This window comes from Corapipo altera, unplaced genomic scaffold (assembly GCF_003945725.1).
Source record: "Corapipo altera isolate COAL_440 unplaced genomic scaffold, ASM394572v1 124, whole genome shotgun sequence".
Classification (NCBI taxonomy): Eukaryota; Metazoa; Chordata; class Aves; order Passeriformes; family Pipridae; genus Corapipo; species Corapipo altera.
Genome location: NW_020884967.1, coordinates 1618442 through 1632672, shown reverse-complemented (window position 1 = coordinate 1632672; position 14231 = coordinate 1618442). Strand labels below are relative to the sequence as shown.

At 46.9% G+C, this 14231-nt stretch overlaps 1 protein-coding gene across 3 annotated transcripts in view; it reads right to left on the bottom strand.

Moving 5' to 3' along the window:
* PHF2 (PHD finger protein 2) overlaps positions 1–14231 on the bottom strand; it is an 82744-nt gene that overhangs the window by 32995 nt on the left and 35518 nt on the right. For all 3 annotated transcript variants that reach the window (XM_027664988.1, XM_027664990.1, XM_027664989.1), the window contains exons 2-3: positions 7661–7746; positions 1895–2009 (exon numbers count right to left, since the gene is read on the bottom strand). In XM_027664988.1, the coding sequence (XP_027520789.1) occupies positions 1895–2009; positions 7661–7746 (201 nt within the window). The remainder of the gene's footprint in view (positions 1–1894; positions 2010–7660; positions 7747–14231) is intronic.

Here is a 14231-nt window from a genome sequence, read left to right as displayed (position 1 = left end):
GAGCAGGCAGCAATGATCAGGGCAAAATGAGAGGCTGGTACCTCCACCGGAACACGTGAAGCATCAATTGAATTGTTTACCCCTACTACTATTGCTACTCTAATGCTATTTTGGTATTAAACATTCCAGAGCAGAATGGCAATAATTATATTTTTTGCCTTTTTGCTTTCTTCACTGTTCCTTTTGACCCTAGGCCCTCCGGGGGACTCACCGGGGCTCGTCATTCACCGCCATGTGCTGGGAGTCAGGAACGACATTTCTGGTCTGAGACCCCCTTTCTCCCTTCACCCTGACTGATGAGTGCTGGGGTTTGGTCTGAGCACCTGCACCTGCACCTGCACCTGCACATCTCACTCCTTTTCTTCAGAGGAGACAATTTCTCCAAAAGACTTTGTGTCACTGATGGCACAAGTGCGGATGTCAGAGTCTCATCTTGCAGCCACTTCTTCAGACTACAGACCCTTCTGTCTCAGAAACTTTATTTGACAGCAGGATTTTCTTACACCCACATTAATGGGAGAAACAAGGAGAAAATTTGGGGGGTTATAGTATTTTTTTTTTTTTTACAACTTGGGAGAGACTCAGAGATATTGTGTGTGTGAGTGCAGCCTCAGAGGCCACCCGAGGTTACTGAAATCAGTCTGCCTGGGCCCTAAATCTTTTACTAAATGAGCTTTGCAACCTGTCAAATCAAAAAAAAAAAAAAAAAAAAGAAAAAGAAATAAAGACACACAGCTAAGACAAAGATCTTGCAGGCCCCAATAACAAGAGCCATGGAAGTAAAAATACTGGATCCTGAGCTCAGTGAGACACATCACATCTGTAAGAGCTGCAAAACACTTCAGAATTATTTTCAGTTTTTTCCTTAACCAGCCCAAGACCAGTATTTCAAATTAAATGTGAAATTAAATTCTCCATAAAAAGGAAGCAGTTTTGTGTTTATCAAGTACACTTTGCCAGTCTCCAAGGATTCTTTTAAAATAATTAGTTATTAATAATTAAGGATTTATTTGGCTATGGTCTACATTAAAGAGCCAGAAGAAAATGATCACTCTTGCAAATGGCTGTGGAGCAGCCTAATAACGTGTGGGGCATGTCACCCAACAATTAGCACTATTCATTACCCCAGTGAGAGAGCCTTTGTCACCCAGAAACTGAGCATGTCGTTGTTCTTTCCAAGATGGAGACAGACTTCAGCAAAGTCATTAGGATTTTTGAGAACTGGATAATTCAATGCAGTAAGTGGGTTAGTCTCTTGTGCAAGTGGATGTTCTAGGGGTCAAACATGCTCTGGTTCAGCCTGGAGGAGAGAAGGCTGGGGGGAAATCTTAGAGACCCTTCCAGTGGCTAAAGGGGGTTTATAAAAGAGAGGAAGGGTGACTTTTTACAGGGGCAGACAGGGATAGGACAAGGGGGAACAGCTGTAAACTAAAAGAGGGCAGGGTTAGATTAGATGTTAGGAAGAAATCCTTCCCTGTGAGGGTGGTGAGGCCCTGGCACAGGTTGCCCAGAGAAGCTGTGGCTGCCCCATCCCTGGAAGTGTCCAAGGCCAGGTTGGATGGGGCTTGGAAGGTGTCCCTGTCCATGACAGGCGGTGGAATGAGATGGGATTTAAGGTCCCTTCCCACCCAAGCCTTTCTGTGATTCCATGCTTTTTGCCTTCACAAATCCAAACACCTATGGAAAGCCACAGGACCTGGGCTCAAGCAAGAGGAGATCTGAATACAGTTGCACAAATGTAAAAAAGGGAAGAGCCTGGGACATCTGCAATCAAACAGCACTTGTTTAGACATCATCATTCCATGATGCTTTCAGCCAGACCCACCACCAGCCTCCCAGGACAGTGGCTGTACAGGCATTGCCCCCCCCAGCCCATTCCAGCTGAACAACCCACCTGGGAAACGTCCGACTTCGGAGCTCTTTTATAAAGACCTGGCTCCCATTCTGCACAGGCTTCACCTCTGTTGTCTGGCCAGTATCATGCTTATGCCAATTTCTTTTCTTTTTCACTGAAAAGGAAGGAATTCAACAGTTGTGTTAAGTAGAAGATAATTATTAAGACATTGGCAGGAAGGACAAATCTTGGTTTAATTTCTCACGTGAGCAGAGCAGAGGGAACCCCCCCAATGCTGCACTGCACATTCTAATATTGCTCTCAGTGCCCCATCAGACAATCCCAGTGCAGCCTGGAGATCCACCACAGCATGAGCTGTGTGTGTGTGTTTTGGAGCACAAGGGCAACCAGACAGGGAATTGCTGAGCTGCACAGCTCCTTCAGGCATCGTGCAAACATGGGCTCTGGACACCCCGGGCTCGCCAGCCTGCACACTCCATTCTCCTCAGGAAACTCCCAGAAAGCCCCTTTCCTCCACATGCAGAATGGATCTTTGTCAACGTATTTGTCAGGAATTACCTTAGACTAAAGATCTGTCAACCTGTGGCAGATTTGACATCAAGTTTGATGGGTGTTGAGCTATGTCCTGGAAACAGCATGGATGGGGAAAGGGATGAGGAGGAGAAGGAAAGGGAAAAGGGGAAGGAGGAAGGGGGAAGGGGAGAGAGAGGAGGGAAGAGGAGAGGAAAAGAGAAAAGGCACCACAACTGCAATTGTTAGAACACTTATTCCCAGGATTTAAAGGGAAGTTATTACAGCTCAGGTCTGCAGCAATGACAGACTGAGGCCCCTCCACTGTGCTCCCAGTGGGGGATGGACACACAGGCAAGTCCATCATGGATAAAGGGCCAGCAGGAATAAGCACATATGAGTCAGTCAAGTGTCGATGTGGTTCTGCCCTGTCTCTGACAGCCAGATATCACAGAGCTGGAAAAACTGGTCCCACTTTTTCCCTGAGTCAGCACTATCTCCCTCAGCTGTTCCCACTCATTTTGGTAGGAAATTGTTTTTTTCCATATTCATATAATTTAAAGCCTCTGTTAATAGAATTTTCATGTCACAACATACTTTTGTTTTCCACCCTTGCTTTACATCATGAATCTCAGTATTTTACCCCAAGTCCAGACCTCTTACCAAAACAGTGAGGGAAGGCACCAGAATCCTCACAGATGGCACCTGCTCCTCACTCTTTGCACACACACACACACACACACACACACAGAGATCCACACACTTTTCCATTAGGAAAGGAATCTGGAGGCCACAGCTATAAGACACAAGATTTGGAAAGAGCTAACTTTGCTTTCCTGACCACAATCCTGGAATAACTCAAGGAAAGATATCTCCCAGTGAGTCCATCCCAGGTTTTGCACAAAGCATGCTGGGTTTATTAGTTCCATGCAGGCTCCAGCCTAGCTGGAGATATTCATTAAAGCTGCTAGTTCTTTATCTTAATGACTCTCAGGCTTAGTGTATTAATTCAATGCTCCTGGTAACAAAGGAAACAAGCCTGGTTTGAATGCCAAACCTTCCTCCTCTCCCTCCCTTTCCAACCACCATCTCCTCCCCCTCCCAGCACATAGGAATCAACACCAGGAGCGTGTTGATTGCACTTGCACTCTGAGTACAAGTCCCAGGGAAAGAGGTGTCACTTATCACAAGGAAAATTAAGGAGCTTATCCTATGAGCATGTTTTTTATTACACCTCAGATAGCATGGAGTGTTGGGAAACAAAAGTGACAAATCAGAGCTGAATTAAGGGATTCACTGCAACTCTTCCAAAACCTCCAGGAAGTTATTTCCCTCAGCACAGAGTGCTGGCAGGCATCCACCTCTCCCATGTACCTCTCCCACCCACCTCTTGTATCCACCTCTCCCATCCACCTCTTGTATCACCCACTCACACCCACCTCTCCATTCCCCTCTCCCTCAGAGGCATCTCGGATGAACATTCTCCAGGAGGGGCTGTGTCCCAGACAGCTGCAGTCCATTATACTACGTCAAACACTCTACCTTTGGCCTATTTTCAGCCATTCTTTCTGTGCTTCATCTTTACCATGATCACCCCAGCAAGGGCTAAAGGCCCATTCCCATGTGCAACAGATTCCAGCTTTGGCCAGAAAAGCTGCTTTTTCAGAAATGATCACAGAGTTCTCTCTCTGCAGAACTTTCTGATCCAAATTTGACCTTTGGAAAGTCCAACAGTGGAAAAAAGGGAATATATTTTTATGAAAACTGTATCTCAAAATTAAAAATTCACAGGTATATTTATTTTATTTCAAATGTCTTAGAAGGCATCATGAAATTGAATGCTTAGGAAGCATTTCTTCTCTGAAAGGGTGGTCAAGCATTGGAATGGGCTGCCCAGGGAGGTGGTGGAGTCACCATCCCTGGAAATGTTGAAGAAAAGGCTGGATGTGACACTCAGCACTCTGGTCTAGTTGACAAAGTAGTGATTGGTCAAAGGTTGGACTCGATGATCTGGAAGTTTTTTCCAACCTAAATGATTCTATGAATTCTATGAACTTTCCACTAGAGCAGGGATACCCAGAAGCACACTGTGAGTTTTCTACTGATCTACATTAAAGTTTGCAACTACTTAAAACACGCCTCAGTCTGACTTTGGTTCAGTTGCAGCTCTGTAACTTCACCGATTCCAAAGGATTTCTCCTGATTTTCACTGCTGCAAACACGGCAGCAATCAAACCAAGCATTTCAAATTGTGTTATGAAAATGAGCCAAGCCTGCCCAAATGAAGCCCTCACATTTTATTGCAATGATGTCAGAAAATGTTGTATGAATATGGATGATTTTTCCCAAAGAGGAGTCCCTACACATTTCATTAAAAGGGAATAGCTCAAAATGCCATGTGACAGGAAGCAATCTTCTGAGAACAGCCACTCACCACAGTGGTAACGTGGAAAAATGTAAGGAGAGGAAAATGATTTTTAAATTTGACATCTGGAAAACATATCTGGTGGAAGGCGTGCTCCAGAAATACACATCCATTTTTAAATCCAGACGAGTTGCATAACAGACAATTGGTGTCTGCGTTTCCCTTTGCTAATCTCGCAATAATTAAATCCTACCGGTGAACTCCTGGTGCTGGAATGACTCTTCCTCGTTTATTACAAAGCTGATAGTGCTGGATAACGAGTTTAAACATAGACTGGGGCAGTTCATAAGCAAATGGAAGTGATCCCCCCGCAGACTGTCCCAGCAGCGCCCTGCATGCAAATTCCCAGCAGATGGAATGCACTGAGCCAAGCCTGTCCTGCCTTCATTTCATCCGTCTTTTAACTTCCCTGGCCTGCTGTACCCTGCAAGGAGGGGCTACAGGATAACAACCTCCTTTTTCCACAGGATTCTACAGGTTAGTGAGGGAATTGCTATGCAGCTTGTGACCTTGTCTCCAGGACTCAAGGTAAGGTTAGCACTAATTAATGTTTAAATGGAATTTGTGCACTCTGCTTCTTTGATGATTGGTCTCACACGTGGTTAAACTGCCTGTGATGTATTTGAAGGGAGAAAACAAAGTGGCATTGCTGTCCTGCAGGACAGGATGTTGGTCTGTGTTCCCACCACACTGCATCCCCAGCAGCATGGGTAGCAGGTCAAGGGAGACCTTGTGGGACCCCACCTGCAGAGCTGCCTCCAGCTCTGGGGTCTGACATCAGAAGGACGTGGAGCTGCTGCAGCGAGTCCAGAGGAGGCCACGAAGATGCTCTGAGGGCTGGAGCCCCTCTGCTCTGGAGCCAGGCTGGGAGAGCTGGAGAGGGACTTTCAACAGAGGCCCAGAGAGACAGGACAAGGGGGAACAGCTTCCCACTGCCAGAGGGCAGGTTAGATGGGATGTTGGGAAGAAATTCCTCCCTCTGAGGGTGGGGAGGCCCTGGCACAGGTTTCCCAGAGAAGCTGTGGCTGCCCCATTCCTGTAAGTGTCCAAGGCCAGGTTGGACTGGGTTTGGAGAAACCTGGGCTAGTGAAAGGTGTCCCTGGGATGGAAGAGGGTGGAACTGTGCTCCAGCAGCAACTTCTGCTGGGCTGTGTGACGCAGGCTCAGGGACATACCAGTGGATTTTTATTTGGATAAAAAGAACTGGAGAGACAGAAACCTTCTTAAAAGCATCAAAATATCGTTGTCCATTCAACTCTCGACATCTTAACTGGTATATTAAACTTGCAATCTTTCTATCACAACTGCCATTTCTTAAATTCTAGGATGACACACCCCAGTTTTATAGAATTGATATTCAATTCCTGATTATAGGCTTTTGCTGCTTTTGTCTGGGTTTTTTCCCTCGCACTGGAAAGTGCCTTTCATCCTTCATAATTCAACATAATGTGAAGGAAATCAAAGTATCAGACTCATCTCAGTGTTATACAGAACTCACAGAGGCTGGAGATCCTGTGCTGGTGCTTCTGTCCCAGGTCAGCAACAGTCTGGGAGCATCTGCAGTCACCCCCCCTTTTCAGCACAACCCTTTCCAATCCCAAATTACTCACTTCAATACGATTTGTGGTTATTTGTGTGACCAATTTCCAGAAATCTTCCAACAAAAACTAGAAAGGCTCATTCTTCTAAACCAGAACATTTTGTAGGGACATATTGATTTCATTAAGTCTTTCAGAACCAGCCTCCCAAGGGGCATTTTGCCAGCTTCCCAGTTTGTGGGTTCCCTGTTCAGACCCCAGTTGCTGGCAGACCCTCTGGGAGACAGGAACAGCTGCAGGTCATTCAGGTTTCCAGTTCACACTTGACTTTTAAAAAAATCATAGTGGAAAAACAATTCCCATTTTTGCCCACATAGCAAACATTTCAGGCTCCTCCCCTCTCCCTTTAGAAATTTTTTAAACTTTAACAAGTAAGGCAATGCACAAATAATTTCTTGGGTTAAAAATGCTGAATTTTAACACAAATCACTTTCCAGCCATCCCTTATTTCATACTGAAAAAGGGACTGTTAGGATTCCTTCGGCTCCTGCAGATGAGCACCCAGCTCTTCCTCTGCAGGATGCCCTGAGGTTGCAGAGTAGCAAGATCCTCCCCATCACTGTTGCTTATTTACAATAACTGGTTTTCAAGTGAAGCATTTCATCTTTCACAGGGATTGGTTTCTTTCCTTTTTTTTCAGCCATTGTATAATAGAAAGAAATTGTGAATTAATCTGACCAAAGCAAACACATCCCACGGTTCTTTCCCAGACAAAACTCCCACTGAGATCAACTGTCACTTTTACTCAGGAGAACCTTCTGTGAAAGAACTGCAAGAATTGGCACCCTCAGTGCATCCTACAAGTTTGACTGCCACAGAAATCGCTGCAGTTCTATATCCAGGCCAAGCACAACAAACTGTTTCTTACTCTTCTCATCCACAGACGGAAAACACCGTGTAGCTTCCAAAACTCCCTGTATTAGCACTAGCTGCCTCCACGGGGATTTTCTAGCCCACATTCTTCAGTGTGGGCACAATTCATGCATGAAAGGATGCTCATTTTCTTGTGGGACCGGGGACTGCAGCTCTCCAGGTGAGTGCCTTGCCTGAGCTCACACACACGCCCGAGGCCACGCAGAAGCTGCAGCCAAAGCTCCAAGATCCAACCCACGATGTCCTCCCACTAACATAATTTTCACCTCCTGGTTTGAATTCCAATATTTATGGCACGTGATACTTAGGGCCTTTTGGAATGACAAAAATAAAAGGTCCTTTTGTCCAAACACGCAGCCCCTGCTGTGTGTCAGGGCCTGGTCGCACACGGGTACTCACGGGTCGACTTTCCGTGGGTTTTCTCACAATTTGGGCAATGATAGATGTCGATATCTGGTGCCTCTTCCTCTTCCACACCGACACAACTGGAATAGAAGAAGGTAAATATGACATTAGCTCAAGTCCATCTTGAAGCACACAATTAACAATGAAAATGCTGTGCATTTGCCACTGCCAAGGGCTCCATCGAAACCAGGTTTGGATGCATTGTACACTGGTACCGACAAGGGTTTTGTAGCCTACACTCCTGATGTGGTGCTACAAAAGCTGTCAGCCAGAAGCCACCATCAGTCCACTGTGGACCTCCATGAAAATACAGCAGAGTGTCCCACAGAGTGGTTTTTTGGCCAGGGAGATCATTTTGTACCCACACAGAGTTTTCCCAGCACCATCCCACATAAACCTGATGAACAAAACACATCTTCTCTTCACCAAGCATGTGTGGGCAGCTGCGAGGTACCGGCGTGATCTTGGCAAGGGATACCACGTGTACAACTTCCATAGGTTCCACCTCTGTTCCCATGCAGGAAGATGAGGAGGGAAAGAGGACACACAGCTCAGCACTTCTGGCTGCCAAGGGGATGGGCTGTGTGAGGATCCCACCAGGATCACTTTAGGTGGCTCAACCCACGCAGCATCACCTGCAGCCTGGGGGCACAGGGCATGGGCACCATCCAGTGGGGAACACAGTGCTTGGAAGGAATGAAACCAAACAGCAAAGTGCTGAAACACCCCAGGACAAGAAGCTGCTGCACGGTCCAAGCACCGAGCAGCCTCAAAGAATCCGGGTCCAGCCATGGAGGAAGAGCAAACAGGACTCTGCTCCTCTGTCAGGAGTAGCCCAGGCTGCAAGACGCATTTCCAGCACAGAGAAGAGGGTTCAGTGGGGTGCTGTGAGATGCAGCTCTTGTGCCATGGTGCTGTGGGAGCTTAGCTAGGCAAGAGCACCCACAAAACACACAAAAGCACCCTAAGCCCCAATACAAGCAAGGCTGGATCTCACCAAGAGCTCTCCAGGGGTTTCTCTACTTTACCACCTGAAATGCCTCCTTTGGTGCTCTGCAGTGAGCACAGAGCATCTCTCAGTGCTCCTCAGCCAGCAGAGAACACTGGCACAGCTCTTCTGCCAGGGAAAGGGCTTGGGCAGGGGTCATGCAATGCAATCTCTATGCAGAAGGCCATGTTCTGCTTCCTGGCATCCCACCAGCAGTGCCAAGAGGCGATGAGTGCAGAAATTCAAAGTGTTTAGCTGCTGTTTCTGCCCTGTAGGAAACAGAGCAGAGGATGGTTGCTTCTCTCCCCCAGGCCAGGCAGCAGGGTGGGTTGGTTCTATCACATGCTTCACAGAACCTCTCAAATCATTCTCACCCTGTGCAAGCTCTGCAGGACAACAACAACGTGTCCAAATATGAGTTCAACAACTGGAGAAATTCGTATTGTGTGGACACACCAGCAGCACCTGGTGATGGTCCAGATGCAGGGAGGCTGTGACCTTCTGGCTGCTGGCAGGCAGGAGGGTGCAGTGATGAAGGAGGGATAACCCATGATCATGCTCCCACCTCTTCCACAGAATGCCTGTGACCCCCCTGCCTGGCTCTGTGGAGTCCAGGGTTCTTTGGTGCCCTCAGCAGGGTGTGCAGGGGTACATGAACCAACACGTGCACACCTGGGGCAGGGGGGCAGCCGTTAAAAAGCACTGAGACCCCTCACTCCCAAAGCTCTGCTGACCCCGAGGCACAGGGGGATGTGTAACCTCCCCATCACAAACCACAGACACACCTGCTGCTACAGAACAGCATCAACAGAGCCAAAGCTGCAACCAAGCTGGGAAAGGCCAAACTAGCTAAGATACAGAAACACAGCCTTTTTATTACCATTGTAAATGTTTTGTCAAAATAAGATCCTGCCAGAAACCTTGTTGGGTATGGTCCCCCTGTTGCAGCTGCCAGTGTGGGAGCCAGCTCCCTCCAAAACAAAGCTCGGGCTGAGAGAAGCTCTGCAACCAAAGCCAGAGACTCTCTCATCAATGTAAGTCCAGCCTGGGAACAGGAGTCATTATTTCAGAAATGTGTCAAAGCAACTGCAGATTTGGCTGCTATTTTTCATTAAACAGTTAGTTGAAAAAAATACAGAATTATTGTGTGTCCCTGGGCAGACAGCATGGAAAACTGAAGTTTGCAGACAGGAAAAATCATCATCACAACAGCCCAGTCCTCAGAGTGCAGTACATACAGAGAGAAAAATATCAGATTAGTAGGAAATACCAGAAAAAATTAGCAGAAAAATACCAGATTAATCAGTAGAAAATTTAAACAAACCCTGGTAGATTAGAGCCAGAGTAAGAGAATGTAGAGGATTCCTCTACTCACAAAGCTGTGTCAGCTGCTTTTGCCACTGTATTCATCTTGCTAAGCTCGGTAAAGGTATGGATTAGGCTCTCTACAAGGGTTTGAAAAGCCTATATTTAGCTAAAGCAAGGAGATGAGACCCTTGGGCACTGGATGGGAGGAGGTTTGACCAGCTGTGGTACAGGGCGATGGCTGCAGTGTGGTGGGAGCCATTGTTCTGAGAGCGAGTCAAACATCTAACAAGAACAAGGCAGAGAAGTAAAAATAACTGACCTCAAACTCCAGTGGGCCCCTAGAACACACAGTCAACTTTTCCAGCTCCAACACAGCTTTGGAATAAGGTTTGGCCACTTACAGCTGCTTGCAGGCAGAAGCTGCTGCCCTCAATGTGCAGGAAACTGGGAGTGTGAACTGTCCAAGGGATCCCCTGACTGATCTGCCTCAGGGATCTGTAGCCAGAATATCCACCCATTCCAGTCTCTGCCCCTCTTCTCAACCAGCAGAGCTTGGCACACCAGGTACTGCCACCAGCAGGGCTGTTGGTGGCTTCTACATGGAGATTGGCACAGGAAACTGAATTTCCATAGTTTAAGCCAGACTGCCAGAGAGCCCCTCAAGACCGTTCCTGCCAGGAGAGAAACAAGGGGTTCCTGCCATCTGTATTCGGTTTATGTGACAAGATTTGGGTGTCAGGGGGCCATGACTGACCCTTGGGTTGGTCTAAGCATTTCCACCTGGGAATAAGAAACAGAAGGGGGACTGCCAGCCTTGGTTGAACCCACATCCAGTTTCTGAAGTGCCTCCTTCTCAATTTACTAGTGTGTTTTTTCTCAGAGTGGTTAATTACCAATAGAATAGAATCAAAGCATTTCTCTAGCTAAAAAAACCCAAGTCATCTACAGTGACTGAACAGTGCTGTCCTCCCCCTCAGCCCCCGAATTCCAGCACAAATGGCACTCTGTGGTTTGCATCTATTAGTTTTTTCCATGAGAACACACTGCTTTGGTCCCTCCAGCTTTTTTTCTCCGCCTCATTTGCCCAAGAGAAACACAAACAACCAAAAGACTTGAACCAAGCACTTGACTCCCTACGAGTTGAGAGGTATGGGATCAGAGCCAGTGCAGGATCCAGGTGGTGTGCTCGGGATCCAGGCAGTGTTCTCAGGATTCAGGTAGTGTGCTCAAAATCCAGGCAGGGTGCTTGGGATCCAGCAGCCTTCTTAGGATCCAGGCAGTGCACTCGGGATCCAGGCAGTGTGCTCGGGATCCAGGTGGTGTGCTCAGGATCAACAGCAGCCTGCTCAGGAGCAAGATCCCACAGTGGCCTCACAACAGCATCAGTGTGAGCCCTGGGTGTGTTACCTTTGTAAGGGAAGAACTGGGAGAAGCTCCCAGTAGCACTGCTGGGTGATTACTCAGATCCGCCAGTGAGATGAAACCGGAGGTACAAGGGTCAGCAAAGGAACACTGAGGCAGAGCTGGCCACGGACAGGCAGGGAGTGGGGGACATGGAGCAAGAGCAGGAGCAGGAAAAAGAGCAGACTGATCTGCTTCATTTCTACCAGGAGTCCAAGAATCCATTTTCAAAAGCACAGACATCCCAAACCCGTGTGCTGACATCCTGGCAGGATCCTGCTCTGCTGCAGGAACTCCCAAGCTGAGGAGAGCTACACTTACACCCGGCAGTCTGTGAAGGAGATGGGGAAACTCACCCTGCTGTTTGCACAGCACAGGCACCATTCCGTGCTCGGAGGGGTGTGAGCACAGCCCAGCTGTCCCCCAGCAACATACTCAGGGCTGGATGTCTCTGACTCTGCATTATCTGCTGATGCTGCTTTTTCACCATGTGACAGGGAAGGCGTCTGGCAGCACCAAACATGTCCCTGGGGAACGGGCCATGTTCTCAAAGTGAATTAGAAGGAGAAAATTTTTCCTTGGTGAAGGATCGAATCATAGAGTCATGGAATTCTTAAGGTTGGAAAAGCCCTCAGAGATCATGGAGTCCAATCACTCCCCAGTGCTGCCAAGGCCACCACTAACCCATGTCCCCCAGTGCCACATCTACCTGGCTTTTAAATCCCTCCAGGGATGGTGACTCCACCAGTGCCCTGAGCAGCCTGTGCCAGGACTGGACAACTCTTTTCCGGGGAAATTTTCCCTAGAAAACCCTTCCCAGACATCCTGCAAAGCCCCACGCTCGCTGTCCCATTGGTGTTAACGCCGTGCAGTGCCAGCTGGGAACCGGGGATGAAACTGGTGTGGAGGGCAAGGATATGGGATGCAGGAGCAGCAGCCACTACCACCACTCACAGCTCAAGAAACCCTTCTGTCCAAACTCAGCAAAGATGGCCTAAGAGGTTAATTATTGTGCATCCAGGAATGCCTTGTTGAAACAATTTAAACCAATCTAATGGTTGATTTTTAAATGGTTGTTAAGTGATTTAACTCAGGTTGAGGCAGTATAAAACTAATTTGATAATGAGATAAAAGGGAAACATTATTCCCAATGTGTTTGAATTTTACAGACACTGTTGTAGGAAAAAAAAATAATAATAATGACAAGTAAAGGCTTTGATATTGCATCTGTTTAAGCTGATATCTCACCCATGTTACAGGGACTGAAAGGAGAATTAGCATATTAGAAGCTTTTGCAGTCAGAGGCTACAAATTACATTTTTATTAGAAACTCTGCCCTTTGCCACTTTAAAATGAAATTGCTTCTGTGTTCGCAGTGAAGAGATGTTCAAGCTTCAGTATTCTGACAAAGTCAACAATGATTTTTCTTACGCAGGCAACAATAATAAAAGGTGCATGAATTAAACTGGTTTTATGGCATGAATGTTCCTGGGGCCCTTGATTTGCCATCTGCAGGGAGGTGGCATTTTATGTAGTTTTGGGAGAAAAATTAATTAATTGTTCTATCAAAACCATGTCATCTCCATTATCAACCAAAGACAAGTATAGAAAAACATGAAAAAATAAAATAAACAAGAAAAAGGCTCTTTGATGGGAAAGAAAATCAAATCTATGCATACAGAAATAGAGCAGAAGGAAAAATAAGCTGAGACTCCAACTCTTGAAACCAGCCAAAGCCACATGCTTTATCTGCTCCTGAGGACCATTCCAAGTAGGTGAAACACAGAGTGTCCAACCAGACAATGGGATCTGGAAGAAGATGGGAATGACAGGGGCTCCCCAGGATGCTTGGCACCTGCCTGCTCCTGGGGGGAGGATGACACGTCCTTCACTCTGTGCTAAATGCCAAACAGTGACCAAACAAACTGGGGTTGGATACTTTCCTTTGGGAATGCACAGGTATAGTCAACCTGCTGGATAACACAGTTCAGCATTCCTCTGGCAATAACAACTCCCTGCAAGAGCAACTGAGTGTAGCAAAGACGTAACAGCACTTTGTGTCGTCTCCTTTCAGTTGTGGACATGTTCCAATGTACCTTCAATGAGAAGCAGGCTCTGTACAAGAAGAGCAGCTATTCCCTATGGAAACGATGGGAGTCCTCTAGCAGGTCAGCCTGAGTTTATTGCCCAAGCCAACAAAACCCAGCAGAGCAGCAAAGACACTAAGGGTTCACCAAAAGGATGGGCAAGTGCTGGCACAGCTGCCTAGGGAAGTGGTGGAGTCCCCAGCCCTGGAGGGATTTAACAGACATGGGGATGTGGCACTTGGGGACATGGGTTAGTGGTGGCCTTGGCAGTGATGGGGAATGGTTGGACTCCATGATCTTTTCCAACCTAAATGACTCAATGGGCTTAAAGGGCTTTTCCATCCTAAATGATTCCATAATTCTATGACCTCCAGTGGGAAGGAAGGGGCACCCTCACCCCCCTTCACAACTACATCCCTGGACTAGTTGTTACATTCTGTGTATTAAATTTGAATCCTATTTTCAACTTTTACCCCTTAACCAGAGGCATGTTGAAAGCTCAGGACATTTTATCACCATTAAAATTGACCCGTCAACTCTGATTTCACACAACCATGTGTCCCCTCTCCTTAAATAAGTCCAATTGCAAATCCCTTTTATTCCCACAAACAAACTGGTATACCAGCTTTGCATTAAGCCTTGGAAAGTGGTGATTCATTTCTCACTTTTCTCCTTCTCTTCTCTTCTCTTCTCTTCTCTTCTCTTCTCTTCTCTTCTCTTCTCTTCTCTTCTCTTCTCTTCTCTTCTCTTCTCTTCTCTTCTCTTCTCTTCTCTTCTCTTC